The sequence below is a fragment of the Capra hircus genome, chromosome 17, assembly GCF_001704415.2.
Source record: "Capra hircus breed San Clemente chromosome 17, ASM170441v1, whole genome shotgun sequence".
NCBI lineage: Eukaryota > Metazoa > Chordata > Mammalia > Artiodactyla > Bovidae > Capra > Capra hircus.
Window position 1 is genome coordinate 33,976,286 of NC_030824.1, and position 19,606 is coordinate 33,995,891.

The window sequence follows — 19,606 nt, forward strand, 5'->3', positions numbered from 1 at the left end:
CTTTTTGTACTATACTTGATATGAGAAATGCATTTTTATGCTAATATTTATACCTAGCATTTACGGAAAATACAACTTCCAAACATAAATTGCTGCCAAGAAGTTATTTCACTCACCTTAATTCCAAGCTATTGATATTATAAGCTAACACTGCATTTCAGTAATTTCCTATAATAGTTACATATTTTCTAACATAATATATAAAACAAATTGTATTCAAGACAACAACCCTTATCTGATATTAAAAGCATTTTTTCCCCAGAGCTCTACTGAATGACCTTAGAGAATTTCCCAAGTTAATTCATGATGTAATCCTCTTCTCAATGGGCTAAAAGTAAACTATAATCGTTGAGTATATAGAAATTCATATTTTAACTATCACAACAGCAACTTGGTTTTACTGAAGCATTTCTTTTCTAAAATGTTGGCCTGTATTTTAGCTATTTAAAATTCGTAATACATTGCATTTGAAGTAATTATTGGATTTCTGAAAAGACCTGTTTAAACATTTCCATGTTAGTGTCTTCAGCCCTTTTTTTCTAGCTAACAAAGCCATTAAAATACTTTGGTTTCAGGTGGGCAGCGATGTTGTCAGGGAAGGTAGTCCACTTGGAAAGCAGCAGAGATTCAAGTCAATGACTAAGCTATTCCCCTTTGAGAAGTACGAAATTTCCCAGCCTTCCTAGAGATGAGGGGTGGTCACATGGCATATCTTAGTTAAGATGATGAATGATTTCTGAAAATAAAGCATTTTCATGGAGAGAGACAATCGCAGGAGGAGACTTCCATGCATCACACTTTTTTTTTTTCTTCCTGCTTTGAAAGTTGTCATTTGAGAATATTAATCCTCAACTTCTAAAGACTTCACACTCCATTTTTATGCTAGTATAGCTCAGCAGGTAAAGAATCGATCTGCAATGCAGGAGACACAGACAGCACAATTTTGATCCCTGGGTTTGGAAGATCCTTTGGGGAGGAAATGGCAACCCACTCCAGTATTCTTGCCTGGGAAATCACATAGCCAGAGGAGCCTGATGGGCTACAGTCCATGAAGTCACAAAGAGTTGGACATGACTGAGCAACTAAGCACGCAAGCAAGATTCCTTTGATTTTTCATATTTTCCCTTTATATGTTAAACTTGATCTATGTACGATTAATAGTCAGACTAGTTTACATGTAACTTAAATTGGAATAATATTTAGGCTTTTACCAACTGAGCTGTGAAGGAAGCCTGAAATAGTTCAACGGGCAACAGTACCACAATGAGAAAGATGTCACTGTTATTCAATTCTTAAGAGACAGTTATAAAAATAGCAAAGATCATTAGCTAGCTTTTATGTAGTAGGAAACAATTTGAATAAAAATTTTAGTTTGCCAGCTCTTGTAAGTTTCTTTTCTTCTCACCTGGCCATTCACAAGTATTATCTTTTAAAGGGTATACTGGGCTTCTCTGGTGGCTCAGTGGTAAAGAATATGCCTGCCAATGCAGGCGATATGGATTCAATCCCTGGTTCAGGAAGATCCCCTGGACAGAGGAGCATGGCGGGCTACAGTCCATAGGAACTCAAGGAGTCGAACATGACTTAGAGACGAAACAACAACAAAGTGTATAATAACACAGTCCATAGTCAATATCCATATTAACATACAGTCCATAGTTAACTAGTTTTGTTAATATCCTCATGAAATGGATAAGAAAACTGAGACATTTGTTTCGTCAGTAGTCATCCAGCAAGTGATCAGCAGGCCTGGTATTTGGGTCTGTGTTCTTTCCCTAAGTGGGGACCTCCCTACCTATGAAAGAGCAGCCCCTCTTGTTGAGAAGTTTCATTCCTGATAATGTCTGGATTGGATAGGTTGCCTTCCTATTTATGCTTCATGGACAGGAGATATTCTTTTTTATTTTTTTATTTTTTGGAAGGTGAGGAGAAACCCACGGGGCCCAAGTATATGCAGTAGCATTTGTATAAGCAGTATAATCCCAGGGGAAAAGCATCAAGAGGCAGTATACACCATGTTTGCCTGTGTGCCAAGTCGCTTCAGTCCTGAGCTACTCTCTGAGACCCTAGGGACTCTAGACACCAGGCTCCTGTGTCTGGGATTCTCCAGACAAGAGTACTAGAGTGAGTTGCCATGCCCTGCTCCAGAGGATCTTCCCAACCCGGGGACCGGATCCATGTCTTTTATGTCTCCTGCATTGATAGGCAGATGCTTTACCATTAGTCCCACCTGGGAAGCCCTATACACCATGGTTATGAATGTGTATTCTGAAACTGACTTCAAATTTTAGTGTCTTCATTTAAACTGAAATAACAATAATGAAAATAACACTTTGGGAAGTCACTAAACTTACTGTGGTTCAGTTTCCTCTATAATAAGATGGAGACAATAATAACACCTACTTCAAAGGATTCCTGTAAATATTACGGAAGGTGGTTAAGTACAAAGTGCCCAGGTAAGTCTGGTGAGTGTTAAACATTATAAAAATACCACTGCTACTACTATTAGAAGAAACTAACTGTACTAAAGTACATGGCAGCATCACAGTGTTTTAGAGATGTAATGCCTTTATTTAGCAAATGAATTTGATAATTCTGTAATAATTTAATAATTAATAATCACAGTCTTAGTCCTGGAAGAGTTTATAGGTGATAGGGTGGAAGAACTTAAAATAACTAGATGCAAGTCTAGTTAATAAAAATACAGGACAATTGCCATGGAAGATCAAAGGAAGATGTAAGAACAGGATGAGGGAGAAGAGGAGGTGATGCTTTCACTGAGCCTTAAACTATGAACATTTTCTTTTATAAATGGCAAGCAGAGACTTTTTTAAAAGTTAACTTATGAGAATATGTTCTAGGAGGTGTCAGAAGTTGTTCATGATTAATCTCCTTCATATAAGATCAATGTTTTCCAAGGAAGAAAATATAAATTTTCAAAGCAACTTCAGAATTTGAAAGATGTTTATTCAATGCCCTCCAAAATGTGTAAACAATTTTTGCTTTCAGCATTTCATAGGTTTAGTATTAAATTCAGTTTATTTTAGTTATAAAAGCTCACCAGAACTAAAAAAAGACATTCAGATAAAAATGAAAAGTAATTCTGACATAATATGTTTGGAAGGTGTTTAACTCCTAGGAAAAATCTATTTACAATTTTCAGGTGTTCAGATATAACCCATTTTACAGAGGTAACATTGACATGGTTTTCAGCAATGAAATCATACAACCATGACAAAAATATTTCCAAACAACTGTATTCAGGATAATCTTATCATAACCCAATTTTATGTCAAAAAACTGATATTTTCCTATTTATATGACCAATCTTTGAAAGCATAAATTACAGGTATTGGATTTTACGAATTATTTGCTAGTCCTCTTTGTAAATTACTTAAACCATCTGTCAGTTTAGATCATTAGCTTTTGTAAAAGAATAGCTCTATATTTGACACTTTAAAATTCTTGCCACAATTAAGCCTGTAAGCCTTTGTGTTGTAAAGCAGTTCATTTTTTTCACAGTTTTAAAGAAAATTGTACACATTCTATTATACTTGACTGTCCTCGTTCTCCTCTACTTCCTGTCACCAGGACCTGGCTGGATCTGCCTTCCAAAGACTGAATCTTTGCAGCTCCTGCCCTGCTCTGAGTGCACAGGGAGCCTTTACCATCTTCAACCTCACCTCAGGATTTCCACCTTTTAATTTTCTACTTGTCACAATCTGGATAGGTTTATCGGAGTGACCTGGGTTTTTGCTGCTGCTTTTTGTTTGTTCATTTTGGGTGAGTATTATTAGATGGATCATGGCACCAGTTTGGCCAAAACACTGCAATGTCATCTCATTTCCCTCAGAGTAAAAGCCAGACATCCTTATAATGACTTGTCACTCCTGGTCTTCTTTCTCAGACCCCTCATTTCCCACACTGCCCCTCATTCCTGCCTATGTCTCTGATCTAGATGTTCCGGCCACTTTGCTCTTCATCCAACGTGTCAGTCAGTCATCAGTTCAATTCAGTTCAGTGGCTCAGTCGTGTCTGACTCTGCGACCCCATGAATAGCAGCACGCCAGGCCTCACTGTCCATCACCAACTCCCGGAGTTCACTTAAACTCATTTCCATTGAGTCAATGATGCCATCCAGCCATCTCATCAACTGTCGTCCCCTTGTCCTCCTGCCCTCAATCCCTCCCAGCATCAAAGTCTTTTCCAATGAGTCAACTCTTCTCATGCAGTGGCCAAAGTACTGGAGTTTCAGCTTTAGCATCATTCCTTCCAAAGAAATCCCAGGGCTGATCTCCTTCAGAATGGACTGGATGAATCTCCTTGCAGTCCAAGGGACTCTCAAGAGTCTTCTCCAACACCACAGTTCAAAAGCATCAATTCTTCAGTGCTCAGCCTTCTTCACAGTCCAACTCTCACATCCATACATGACCACAGGAAAAACCATAGCCTTGTCTATGACCTTAGTCAGTAAAGTAATGTCTCTGCTGTTGAATATGCTATCTAGGTTGGCCATAACTTTTCTTCCAAGGAGTAAGCGTCTTTAAATTTCATGGCTGCAATCACCATCTGCAATGATTTTGAAGCCCAAAAAAATAAAGTCTGACACTGTTTACACTGTTTCCCCATCTATTTCCCATGAAGTGATGGGACCGGATGCCATGATCTTCGTTTTCTGAATGTTGAGCTTTAAGCCAACTTTTTCACTCTCCTCTTTCACTTTCATCAAGAGGCTTTTTAGTTCCTCTTCACTTTCTGCCATAAGGGTGGTGTCATCTGCATATCTGAGGTTATTGATATTTCTCCCAGCAATCTTGATTCCAGCTTGTGTTTCTTCCAGTCCAGCGTTTCTCATGATGTACTCTGCATATTCCCCCAGAACCAGTCTTTCCCATAACCAAGTGTCTGCTTCCTGTACACCTTGGTTGAGAACTCACCTTGTAGGTGAGGCCAACCATGGGCACCCTGCCCTCTGTTCTTAACTTTCCCAATCCCATCTACCTTGTTCTGCTGCTTTACCTTTTCCAATAACACTGACCACTTCCCATATTGTAGAATTTACATATAATCTTCTTTTGTCTGTCTCCATTCACTGGAGTCTAGGCTCCAGGAAGGCAGGCCTTTTCGGTTTGTTTAGCTATGTGATATCACCTTTTGCACTTAGAATAATACCTTGTAAATAGTAGTATTCAATATATAATTAATGTACCTCTATATCTACTTTTCAAGAGACAGGTAAGGTGGTCTGGTATTGCCATCTCTTGAAGAATTTTCCACAATCTGTTGTGATCCACACAAAGGCTTTAGCATAGTCAATGAAGCAGATGTTTTTCTGGATTTCTTTTGCTTTTTCTATAATCCAATGGGTATTGGCAATTTTATCTCTGATTCCTCTGCTTTTTTTATCCAGCTTGAATACCTGGAATTTCTCAGTTCACATACTTTTGAGCCTAGCTTGGAGAATTTCGAGCATTACTTTGCTAGCATGTGTAATGAGTGCAATTGGGCTGTAGTTGCACATTATTTGGCATTGCCTTTCTCTGCGATTCGGATGAAGGCTGACCTTTACAGGTTCTGTGCCCACTGCTGAGTTTTCCATATTTGCTGGCATATTGAGGGCTGCACTTTCACAGCATTATCTTTTAGAATTTAAAAGTAGCTCAGCTGGAATTCTATCACCTCCACTAGCTTTGTTCATAGTGATGCTTCCTAAGCCCCACTGGACTTCATGATCCAGAATGTCTGGCTCTGGCTGATTGATCACACCATCATGGTTATCTGTATCATTAAGATCTGTTTTGTATAGTTCTTCTGTGTATTCTTGCCACCTCTTCCTAATATCTTCTGCTTTTGTTAGGTCCATACTGTTTCTGTCCTATATTGTCCCCATCTCTTCATGAAAATTTCCCTTGGTGTCTCTAATTTTCTTGAAGAGATCTCTAGCCTTTCCCATTCTATTGTTTTCCTATATTTTTTTGCATTGATCACTTAGGAAGTCTTTTATATCTCTCCTTGCTGTTTTTTTGGAAATCTGCATTCAGATGGGTATATCTCTCCTTTTCTCATTTGCCTTTCACATCTCTTCTTTTCACAGCTATTTGTAAGGCCTCCTCAGACATCCATTTTGCCTTTCTTTTTCTTGGAGATAGTTTTAAGCACCTCCTCCCATATAATGTTAGAAACCTCCCCCCATAGTTTTTCAGGTACTCTATCAGATCTAATCCCTTGAATCTACTTGTCACTTTCACTGTGTAATAGTAAGGGGTTTGATTTAAGTCATACCTGAATGGCCTAGTGGTTTTCTCTATATTCTTCAATTTAAGTATGAATTTGGCAATAAGGAGTTCACTATCTGAGCCGCAGTCAGCTCCAGGTCTTGTTTTTACTGACTGCATACAGCGTCTCCATCTTTGGCTGCAAAGAATATAATCAATCTGATTTGGTGTCGACCATCTGGTGATGTCCATATGTAGAGTCAGCTCCTGTATTGTTGCAAGGGGGTGTTTGCTATGACCAGTGCATTCTCTTGGCAAAACTCTTTTACCCTCTGCCCTGTTTCATTGTGTACTCCATGGCCAAACTAGCCTGTTACTCCAGGTATCTCTTGACTTCCTACTTTTGAATTCCAGTCCCTATGATGAAAAGGGTTTTTTATTTCTGTATCAGTTCTAGAAGGTCTTGTAGGTCTTCATATACCACCTTACCTGCCTCCTGAGAATGCTGTATGTGGGTCTAGAAGCAGCAGTTAGAAGAGGACACTAGACAATGGACTGGTCCAAAATTGAAAAAGAAGTACATCAAGGCTGCATAGTGTCACCCTGCTTATTTAGGTTATATGTAGAGTATATCATGCAAAATGCCAGCTGATTATAAAATACATGCAGATTATGCCACCTTTATGGCAAAAAGCAAAAAGGAACAAAAGAGATTCTTGATGCAAGTGAAAGAGGAGCGTAAAAAGCTTGCTTAAAACTCAACATTCAAAAAATGAAGATCATTGCATCTGGTCCCATCACTTCATGGCAAATAGATGGGGAAACAATGGAAACAATGACAGACTTTATTTTCTTGAGCTCCAGATTCACTGCAGATGGTGACTGCAGCCATGAAAAGAAAAGATGCTTGGCCCTTGGAAGAAAAGCTATGACAAACCTAGGCAGCATATTAAAAAGCAGAGACATTAATTTGCCAACCAATGTCCATATAGTGAAATCTATGTTTTTTCCAGTAGTCATGTATGAATGTGAGAGTTGGACCATAAAGCAGGTTGAGCACTGAAGAATTGATTCTTTTGAACTGTGGTGTTGGAGAAGACTCGAGAGTCCCTTAGTCTGCAAGGAGATCCAAGCAGTCAATCCTAAAGGAAATCAGTCCTGAATATTCATTGGAAGGACTGTTGCTGAAGGTGAAGCTCCAATACTTTGGCCACCTAATGCAAAGAGCCAACTCATTAGAAAAAAACCTGATGCTGAGAAAGATGGAAAGCAGGAGCAGAAGCAGACAACAGATGATATGAGAAAATGGAATCATCAACACAATGGATATGAGTTCGAGCAAGCTCCAGGAGATGGTGAAAGACAGGGAAGCCTGGTGTGCTGCAGTCCATAGGTCACAAAGAGTTGAACATGACTGAGCAACTGAACAACATCTACTTTACTGGGAAAAGTAATTTGCAAAATTGAACATCATGCCCAATAGCATAATGATTTAATCATTTTTATTGTTTTATAATATATATGCTTAACAAGATTTGTTATGAACAAAGCTTTTCTCTACATATATTACAAATGCAAAACTTTTTAAACTTCATGACAGTCTGTCTGTTGATGTGTGCACTATTGCTATCTCATTTGTATAGATAAAAAATAAAATAAAATAAATTCATTGTACCAATGTCCATCCCTCCAAACTATAAAACTCTCACTTTACTCTCAAATGCTCTCATGCTCATCATCCAGGTGGCTTGGTGGTAAAGAATTTGCCTGCCAATGCAAGAGACATGAGTTCTATCTGGGTTGGGAAGATCCTCTAGAGAAGGAAATGACAACCCAGTCCAGTACTCTTCCTGGGGAATTCCCATGGACAGAGGAGCCTGGAGGTCTTCAAGGAGCCTTGCAACTCGAAGGAGTTGCAAATAGAGTCAGACAGGACCTAATGACTAAAACAATCAATGTCCACTCTTTCCAACTGTAAAATTCCCACTTTCCTGCCAAGTACTCTCATACCCACCATCCAAAATACAGATGAATTCAGGTATCCAATATTATTCCATTTCTTAAATATTTTTTAAAGGTAATTTGATTCTTTTTTTAGTTTAAAAAATATTAAAAAATGTCCTGGGATTCCCTTCTCACATCTGTTCATCTCTCAGTGCTTTTTTATTGTATACACTCCGCTTGGAGACCATTGATGTATATATATTTGTTTCCACAGCCACCAAGCATATCTCAGAAAAAATAAAATTCAGAATATAATGTTCAGAAATATAAGATTGGGAAAAAGGATTACACATATGCTTATCTTTCACTTCAAGATTAACTTATGTACCTAGAATGCTCAAGTATTACTTATAGTTTGCATTTCCTATCAACATTATTTTCCTAGAATAATTGTTTCCAAACTTTGCCTTTAGAAACTTAGAAATTACATTTATTTGCAGCACATGATTCAACCCTCACCACCATTATAGAACAAAGGGGATCAATTTTGATCTATTGAATGGTTCTGTGGGACTTTGTTTAAATAAAATTTTCTAACACTCTATGTTGGAAATTTCTCTCTCATCCCATAAACACCATTCTTTTGTGTATACCGCAGCCTTTGCTTGTCTTGGTGACATTCAGATAATTAAGCCATCAAAATCCTTCTTCCGAAGATTTATTGACTTATTAGACATATTCAGAAACATCTTTCAAATCACTATATTTCATTATTGTAATTAATTAATAGTAGCTATCTACATCCAATCAGTCCATTCTAAAGGAGATCAGCCCTGGATGTTCTTTGGAAGGAATGATGCTAAAGCTGAAACTCCAATACTTCAGCCACCTCATGTGAAGGGTTGACTCATTGGAAAAGACTCTGATGCTGGGAGGGATTGGGGGCAAGAGGAGAAGGGGACAACAGGGGATGAGATGGCTGGATGGCATCATGGACTCAATGGACGTGAGTCTGAGTGAACTCCGGGAATTGGTGTTGGACAGGGAGGCCTGGTGTGCTGCAATTCATGGGGTCACAAAGATTCAGACATGACTGAGCGACTTTACTGAACTGATCTACATATACAGATCCTAAAATCCATATTGCAAATTTCCCATGTAAGCGTCTTTTCAGACTGTTATATTATCATGATGAAGTAACTTTTTATCCTGTTCCTATGTAAAAAATGTATAGAATATACTATATAACACAATAACAAACAGCTTTACTTGTAGTTTTATAAACATATTGGTAATATTTTTCTTTAATATTTTAAAACTGTTTCAAACATTGAATAGAATGTAATTTACTTAAAGTATGAAGGTTTTCTCTTTGTATATCTATAAAATTTAACTCTCTCATAATTCCAACATATGAGATACACATTTATCAGTATAAATTCACTTCTTGAAGGGCTGCACCAATTACAGATAATTTAAAATTGATGCTCTATTGATTTTGCTCCAGTTGTATCAACTTCTATAAAGATGGCATGTTTAGTCAGAGTGAAGTTCTGAGAATAACAACAAAGATACACAGAACTTGGAGTTTAGCCTTGACATGAAGGAACAGTGAAGCACAGCTTGTTTATCAGTCTGACAAGTAGAGTACCAGCTGGCTAATTAAGTGAACCTAATTTAAACTAATGATGTAGATTCTCAGGATAATGTGCTAACAGCTAGCGGAGACTGCTGGTGACACTTAAGAATACCCGAGGTGTTACAATAAGCCACTTCTGCATCCAAGCAGAACCTGATTTTGTTCCACAGAACACAAAATGAGGTCAGTTTACTAGTTAATCTTTTATGCAAAAAAACACCCGCATGCCATTCTTACAAAAATTATTAATGAGAGAAGCAATAAACATTTGATGTTTAAAGCAGTACCAAGATTATAGATTCCTTTAAGAGTTTGTGAGCTTTCATTTTTAAGCTGCAGGTAGAAATGATATTAATGTAAACACTGAAAATTAATATACCTCTACTGTAAGAATTTATCATGAAGTTTCTAAAAACATATGTTGTCAAGAAAATATTTATCATTTTAACAATAAAATGTAGCAATGCTGTTCAAGTTTTTTAAACATTGCTTCCTAAGATTACATATTTAATATCAATTTACAAAGTTAAATATGTGCAAAAGAAATAAAGAAAAACTCAGAAATTATGATTTCTTAGAGAAAGTCAGTATAAAACACTAGAACTGAAAAACAAAACTTGAAATGTTAAATTTATATAGGTGTAGTGTTATTTTTCTTACTTTCTTTTTCGAAAGTTAACAATTTGATTTGGACTTCACTCTCACATCACTCTGTCCATTCTATAAAAAATTCTATAGTAGTTTCTATCATGTTTGGGAGGTGATTAACTAAAATTTGATTATAATTATTATTCTTAGTTGCCACTATAGTATACTCAGGTTATAACAAAAGAAATCAACAGAAATACAGCAGAGAATCAGGAAGGATAACTTCATTAGGAGACAAAGGGGTCAAATTGATAAAGGAGCTTTACTTTTTACAGGATTAACTTCACAACTTGCAGTTGACTTTGAACGCACTCTGCTCTTGGACATAAATAAAGATTTAAATGACAAATTGTTGGGAGCCACGTTAGGCACTACTGACAAAATGGAGGCACGGCCCCAGCCCCCTCTCCTCATTATGCAGGCACGGACCCGGGATGAAGGAGTTAGGCCTTGTAATCCTGACTTGTTTTTTCCTCTCCTTGGCTGAGTTGACTGAAAACGAATATTAAGGTGATTATTGTTCTTGAGAGGAGCATGAGAAGGCACAAAGCCTTCTGCAGCTCTGCTCAGAGAATAACTCATAAAGTTAATCATTGACATTTGTTTAAGGCCTTTACAAAAGGGTGTTCCAGGATGAGCCCATAGGTGGTAGCTTGAGGCCATGAGAGGGATTTATATCTGAAGCCTATTAGTGAGGAAACTTTATGGCAAAGGAGTTTACTGAATTTAGGGCTTAGAAATAATTAAAATAGTTAGAAGTTAAAGATTTAAGGAATGTTTGTGAGTCAGCATATTTTACTATAGCTTGTAGAGGTTAGGAATTTTTAGAGACACTATAGCTAGAAGCCTTTTTAAGAGACAGTGAGCTCAGGATGTTAGGGGCAAACAGGATTTAGGAAGATAAGTAGTAAACTGAGGAATGTGGCATGAGTTGCAATGTAATCACAAGTTAACTATAGGACACATTAGAGGAAGCAGATAATAGATGGTAAGGCTGATTCCCAGAGAATCACTGAAGCAGGAACTCTGTTTGAAAAGCAACAATGATTTATGGGCATAATAAATCTGGGTGAGGGGAACTGAAAATGTCAAACCTCTGACCTAATGTTTTTGTAAAAGTATAAAAGAGAATCTTAAACTTGAAATAAATAGGCAGTCCAAGAAATCTGAGAGACTGTCTCATCGCCGGCACCGTCCATCTCTTCAGGTTGAATCCTTGGCTGCTGGAGCTGGACTCTGGCAACAAATTAAGCTATTCTCTTTCAGTTTTTGAAGTAACTAGAAATACCATTTTTTTTTTTTTTTACTGGTTTTAAAACTTGAATTACTTGGAGTATTAATTTATAAAACAGACATTTCAATGTCTATGTCTATTAAATCTATCATTTACATGAGAAAAGCCTTGAGAGTGTTCAGAATTCTTAAGAGATGATGTATTTTCCAGTGTAAAAGTAGAGTCAGTAAGATATTCCTAATTCATCTTTAAACATGTTCTTTTGAGGACTAAAATTCACATACTCTAAGGGCATGTTAAACAAACATAAAGATGTATTATTTCACCAAGCAGTCAGAAGACCTATGGAATTCACTTATGGAATTCACCTCTTCTAAAGAGGTTCACAGGTTGAAATTATAAATGGTTGAAAACAGGAGAATTTAAACAAACTCAAAGACAGAAAATTTGATTTTATTTAAAAGATAATTTTATGGGATATATATCTAAAATTTTAGGTTGATATTTTAGTCAACAATATCCCTGAAAAAGTAGTGTCTTATCAGAAATAAGGATAGATTGCACTCAGTATGGAAATCTTCATTCCCTAAATTAAGGTGGCCTCTACCTTTCTATAGTAGAGATCTGTGCAGAATATCCCAAATCATTGTAGCCACTGTTTTACACGTCCTCTTCCCAGGAAGGAATTTTTAATGGTGAGGAAAAAATCAGACTCCGTATTACATCTGTTGCTTTCACTGTGGTTAGTCATGCTGGCTCTGCATCTTTTGTAGAAGAATGTGTTGCCTGTTGTTCAGCCACTAAGCCACTAAGTCATGTTCAACTGTTTACGACCACATGGGCTGCAGCACGCCAGGGCTTTGAACCAGCTCTGAATTAGGAATAGGGCCCTCACCAGATCGCTATCATGCTTGCACCTTGATCTTAGAATTTCCACATTCAGAAACTTGAGAAATAAATTTCTCTTGTTTATAAACAATGCAGTTTGCTGTATTTTTATTTCTTTTTTATTTATTTAAATTATAGCAGCCTGAATGGTGATATGAAATGATAGTGAAAATGCATAGAAAGTGAAATATTTAGTAATAAGTCATATGTAATCACTATTGTATGCAAAAGTTAATAATATATCTGTTAGTTTAAGAATAGTCATTATGTTCAATTTGTGTATAATATTACTTTTGTTGATTTATCAAATATTTCTCACTTTGATCATATGTCAATTTTTTCTAGTGATATGGTAATACAGAGAAGGCAATGGCAACCCACTCCAGTACTCTTGCCTGGAAAATCCCATGGACAGAAGAGCCTGGTAGGCTGCAGTCCATGGGGTCACTAGGAGTCAGACATGACAGAGTGACTTCACTGTCACTTTTCACTTTCATGCATTGGAGAAGGAAATGGCAACCCACTCCAGTGGTCTTGCCTGGAGAATCCCAGGGACGGGGGAGCCTGGTGGGCTGCCGTCTGTGAGGTCGCACAGAGTCGGACACGACTGAAGTGACTTAGCAATATGGTAATAATCACTTTACAAAATTGTAAGCAATCATATGTTTTCCTATTTTTAATTTTTTAGTCAACTTTTTAACTCATTAAGTAACTTGCTTTAACTAAACACTTTGTGCCTTATAGCCCGTTTTTGAAATTTGATGTTAATATTGTTACATCAGTTTTTATGTTTTGCTGTTAGTTTATGCTAGCACAACCTGCGACTCTTTTTTTTCCATTTTGGAAGTATATCGATTATAATATGCATATGATTAGATATTTATTATTCAGTTTATTACTTTTTATTATAAGCTAGTTACTTCATTCCATCCTCTGTTATCGTAATTATATACATATTTGATTTTATTCTATAATTTTTTTGTTTTTGCTTTTAATTATTTTTTGTTGGAGTATAGTTGATTTGCAATGTTGTGTTAGTTTCTGCTATACAGCACAGTAAATCAGTTTTATATATATATATATATATATATATATATGTCCACTTGTTTTTAGATTCTATTCCCATATAGGTCATTACAGAGTATTAAGCAGACTTCTCTGTGCTATATACCAGGTTCTTGTTAATTACGTATTTTATATACAGTAATGTCTATATGTCTTTTGTTTGATTTTTTGGAATCGTGCCCCCCTTTTTTTTCTATAATTTTGTTTAAAATTTTGGCTTAATTTTTCAGTTTTATATTTTCTCTTCCTTATTTCTTCTTTTCCTATTGTATTTATGAATAGGTTGTGCATTTATTTTAAATAATAAATTATATATATATAAATTATAAATATAAATACCAATATAAATATAAATATATATAAATTATATATATAAATACCAATTTATTTATTTTAAATGCACAACCTATTCATAAATACAATAGGAAAAGAAGAAATAAGGGAGAGAAAATATAAAACTAAAAAATTAAGCCAAAATTTTAAACAAAATTATAGAAAAAAACAGATACAATATTTAAGACCTACTTTCTTGAAGTATGAAACACATATTTAACATATGCATAATAATTATTAATTATGTCATTTTACATAATACAAGAAATCTTAATATAAATAATATCAATATCAACCCTTCCCCCACTTACATGGTTTTGTACACTATTTAAACACCGTTGTTTTTTTTTTTCTATTTTAGTCCTGTGTTTTCACTCTTAAAAATGTTGACCTTAAATTCAGGGAATACCATTATTACTGACAGTTAATATTTTAATAAATCTTATGTTTACCAATTTACTTGCTCATTATATATCATATTTAATAGCTTAGTTTATTTTCCTTATTCTTACAGTGAGTAGTTTCAACTTTATATAACTTTATTTTGTTGATGAAATTTTTCTACTGACCATATAATATCAGAGTATATTTTATTTCCACTTAGTCCTTTAATAATATTTTTTCACTTTCTTTTCGTGTTCATTATAGCTATTGAGAAAATTGCTACTATTCTCATGGTAATTCATCTACCATTTTTAGGTCTTCCTTTGATTTTATGTTTAATTGTTTCATGTCAATATATTTAGGTATTGAGTTTTCTCTATTTAAGTTTCATTGCCCTTTCTAAATCTGAGACTTTAGAGTATTTTTAAATAAATTGTACAATAAATAATAACACAAGGTACATGTATATTATGATATGTAATAATATAATAACATATGACATATTATCAACTTTACCCATTTCTTTCTATTTGGTATATTATCAGATTTTCCCCTTTCTTTCTGTTATCTCCGTCTAGAACTTATCCTTTCTACTGTTAGTGTATAAATAAAGTCTGATATATATATATATGTATATACATTTATTTATTTAATTTTTATTAGAGTATAGCTGCTTTACTTTTCCCCTGGAGAAGGGAATATTCCAGTGTTCTTGCCTGGAAAATCCCATGGACAGAAGAACCTGGCAGGCTACAATCCAGGGGGTCGCAAGGGTAGAACACAACTTAGCGACTAAACCTTTACAATGTTGAGCTAGTTTCTACTATATAACAAAGTATATCAACTATAAACATACATATATCCCCTCTTTTTCTCAATTCCCCTCCCATTTATGTCACCACAGATTGCTGAGCAGAGTTTCCTGTACCATACAGTAGGTTCTCATTCATTACCTATTTTATACGTAGTATCAATTGTGTATATATATCAATCCCAATTTCCCAATTCATCTCACCCCTCTTTTCCCCCTTGGTGTCCATATACTTTTTTCTTTATGTCTGTGTCTTTATTTCTGATTTGTAAATACAATCATCTGCATGACTTTTCTACTTTCCACATATATGTATTAATATATGACTTTTTTTTCTCTTTCTGACTTACTTCACTCTGTATAACAGTCTCTAAGTCCATTTATATCTACACAAATGACCCAATGATTTACTTTTTTATGGCTGAGAAATATTCCATTATATATATATATGTACCAAGTGTCTCCTTGTCTAACCTGAGCCAGAAACATGTATGTCTGTCTGGTCACATATTTCTCACCACTCTGCACAATTCCCTGAATAACTGCAAAATACCATAAGTACTGGTTTTGTGGTTCTAAATAAATTCAAGAGAGTAGGTGAGTTTTAAATACAGAATCAGCAAACAATGAGAATCAACTGTAATTGATTTCTCTGCAGCAAAAATGAAAGAATAACACTTGCTCCAGGTAAATGAAGTGACCTCACAATTATCTTGTGCAGCCAATGTAGCCAGACACAGACAACGAATATTGTATAAATTTCCATCTCTGTAATAATAAAAATCAGGCAATACTAACTTGTGGTAACAGAAATCTGCATAATGATTACCTTTAGATAGGTTATGACTAGAAAGAGTAATAAAGCATAATTATTAATATTTTAATACCAAATCACAGGATAATCCATTTAGACTGTGTCTGTATTTTCTAACTAATAAAACTGTAAGTTTTAGATTCATGTCTGAAAAATACCCACAATCATAATTATATTATATTTTAATATTTTATCCTTGTATGTCTTTTTCATTCTCCTGGTATTTTATAGTCATTATAGTCACTTTGAAAATGCTATCTTTTATGTGATTTTTTTAACATTGCCCGAATTTTCATTATTGATATTTTCTATTAATTTTAAAATTTACATCATTGTCTGAAGATAGAAGTTATATGAATAATAAATGATGTTAACTTTTCTCACTTTCAAATATCTAGTAGGTAATACATATTCAGTTGGTGTAGGTTTCTGGTTTGAACACTGAATTTAAAGACCAGCCTGGTTATTCCTGAAAGAACATCTAATTTTAACCTACCAGCTAAAGACTCTTAATAATCCTTGACTAATGCCTGTAATTCACCGGCCTATGTCACTGCTGAAATCAAAGTAAAATAAACCTGGTAAAAAATCAAGTAGTCTCAAAGACAGACACATAGGATGTAAAATATACAGAAAAATATGTTCTCCCAGTAGACACTGACCATTAGATAGACACCCATTAGATAGGTTGCACACAAGAAGTACGTAACCCTGGAGGCCTTAGAATTTTCTAGAAGACAGTTATCCTTTCATGACCCTACTGTTCATTCTCTTATTTGAAACTGAACCACAGATTTATAACTCTGTAGACATCAGAGCATTCAAACAGATACTTTTTATCTGTTTATCTGTGATGCCAAGCACATCTTACAAAAGACAATTAACAAATACATATAAAAATGGATAGATGATTGCATGAATTCATATGAAGTTGTTAAAAGCTATTATAGTCAGAAGCGTGATTTTGAACTTCTTAGAATTTTTTTGTTATAGTCAGGAATCAATATTAGAGGTACTAACAGCTACTTCAATATTGATGCAAGAAAAAAAAATCTATAAAAGTAAGAAATGGTTAGATTTCAGGGTCTGTCAGAATTTTGATAGTAAACCAGTATACAGTGCATATACCAGGCCCTGTTATAAATGCTTGAATGCTTTTATCCATTAATTGATATAATCCTTAATACAATGTTATGGGCTATGTACGCTTCCAAGGTGCTACAGTGGTAATCCTCCTGCCACTGCAGGAGATGCAAGAGACGTGGGTTCAGTTCCTGGGTTGGGAAGATTCTCTGAAGTAGGGAATGGCAGCCTACTTAAATATTCTTTCCTGGGAGATCCCATGGTCAGAGGAGCCCGACTGGCTGCAGCCCATGGGGTCGCAAAGAGTCAAACACAGCTGAGCACACACATAAAATGTGTACAGTTATTGTTCTGATTTAACAGATTATATTGATACATATCTCAGGATGTTATTTTAAGTTTGTTTCCTCTGAGCTAAGAAGCCATAGATCCTAACAGTCAAAGGCTTGGAGGCTGAAGCCAAGCTGCCAGGAGGCAAATCCTATCCTTACCCTTGCTTGTTGTATGACTGAATTCTAGTAGATGGTCCAAGTTGGATACTTTTGGAAAGAGCAGGAGATAAAATAGTTGATGACTCAAACCAGAATAGTCTCCATAACCATAATCATGGCAACATGGAAAAATTACACCGCAAGACTGGAAATTTTTTTCTCTGTCATAGACCTATGCACATATTATTTGTTTTACTACTGTGGTAAAACCTACTAAATTATTATTATCCATTAAATCTATTATTGTCCAGCCTTTCTTATGAATCAAATAAGAAAGCTATAATACTTTTTCTGTGATGGTAACTGCTGATGCTGCTAAGTCGCTTCAGTCGTGTCCGACTCTGTGCGACCTCATGGACGGCAGCCCACCAGGCTCCCCCGTCCCTGGGATTCTCCAGGCAAGAACACTGGAGTGGGTTGCCATTTCCTTCTCCAATACATGAAAGTGAAAAGTGAAAGTGAAATCTGTCAGTCATATCCGACTCTTCGCAACCCCCAGGACTGCAGCCCACCAGGCTCCTCCATCCATGGGATTTTCCAGGCAAGAGTACTGGAGTGGGGTGCCATTGCAACTAGGATACCTTAATTGACCATGGACCAAGAAGGACTCTCTTTGCTCTATACATAAAAAGCAACTCTGAGGATGATTTCTGCGTAAATGGTCATGTTGGGATTATAAAGTATTCTTGGAATCTAACTGTTGAAAACCAAAAATCTTTCAATTACTTCTTTAATTGCTTAGGCTCAAATAGTAGAGTGAGAGGAGAGTTTGCAGAAAACTTATGTATTTTCTATTTATCCAAGTAATGAAACAAGTTATCAATGACAATCAACTGATAGGTTACCTCATAATGACTATTACATTAAATTAAATTTTCTTTAAAACAACTTTCACTTTCAAGAAGAGGAGTCATTCATACCTGAACAACTTTTTGAGACTGCACATCAACAACAAGGACTCTATCCAAAGTTGGCTGTGCGACATAGATGAACTTGTCCTTGACATTCACAGCTGAGGCCCACACACACCTCTGGATTTCATCACCTTCAGCTTTGGGACAGACTTCATCCTAAAATTTAGAAAATATAAAATTAAATGAATAGCTTAAATTATAAATGGACATGGACATATGACAAGTAACATTAATGTTGGACACTTTCCTACTTTTGTTGTAGAAAGTTATATATATTTGTATACATGTATATATATAAATACATATGGTAATATATATTTATATGCTATATGTTTATATTTATATAAAATATATAGAGTTAAACAAAACAGTATACAGTACATAGTAAAGTTCATTAAATGTGTATAGAAACTAGTGTGAATAATCCTTTAGAATATATTTTCTCAAGTTTAATTGCTCATTTATAGTAATAATGAATATTGCTATATTCATATAGTCCTTTCATCCATCCCTACCTGTTCATAACTCAGTAACTGCTTAAATACATAATAAGCCCAATGTTTCCTCCCAAATCCCCCAGTCTGAAACTTCTGTACCAGACATCAGAAACCACACTGAATACATCTAGAGCCTCTCCAAACCCAGGTTCATTCATAGTCCTTTCAAAAGCTACCAAACCCACTTGAAAAAGAAGAATTCTAATTTGTGGAGAATCAGGAACTTGGAAAAAATAATAAGGCTTTTTTATTCATAATGTTTATTTTATTTTTGATTTAGTATCAAGGTCAAATTTTACAAAATTCTTTCATCTGTCTGAACTTTTTTTTTTTTTTTTTCATTTGGTTCCATTACCCTTCTGGCTGAATATTATATTGTTTGTGCTAGATCTTCTATTTCATCCTTGAAAATTAAGTAAATGTTGAAGGTATACAAATGTCCTTCTGATTTGCATCTGCAGATATTGAAAGTAGAATAATGTCATTTAGGTCTTTATTTTTGCTCCTGGTTTTCCTTTTATTCACTGGTATAACGGGTTTGCTTTTCTGATGGCTCAGGTGGTAAAGAATCTTCCTGCAATGTGGCACACCCAGGTTCAATTCCTGGGCCAGAAAGATCCCCTGGAGAAATGAATGGCTATCCACT

General features: G+C 35.4%; 1 protein-coding gene across 2 annotated transcripts in view; it reads right to left on the reverse strand.

Annotated features, from left to right (window-relative positions):
* FSTL5 (follistatin like 5) overlaps positions 1 to 19,606 on the reverse strand; it is an 863,982-nt gene that overhangs the window by 75,778 nt on the left and 768,598 nt on the right. For both annotated transcript variants that reach the window (XM_018061498.1, XM_018061497.1), the window contains exon 12: positions 18,470 to 18,619. In XM_018061498.1, coding sequence (XP_017916987.1) covers positions 18,470 to 18,619 — 150 coding nt within the window. The remainder of the gene's footprint in view (positions 1 to 18,469; positions 18,620 to 19,606) is intronic.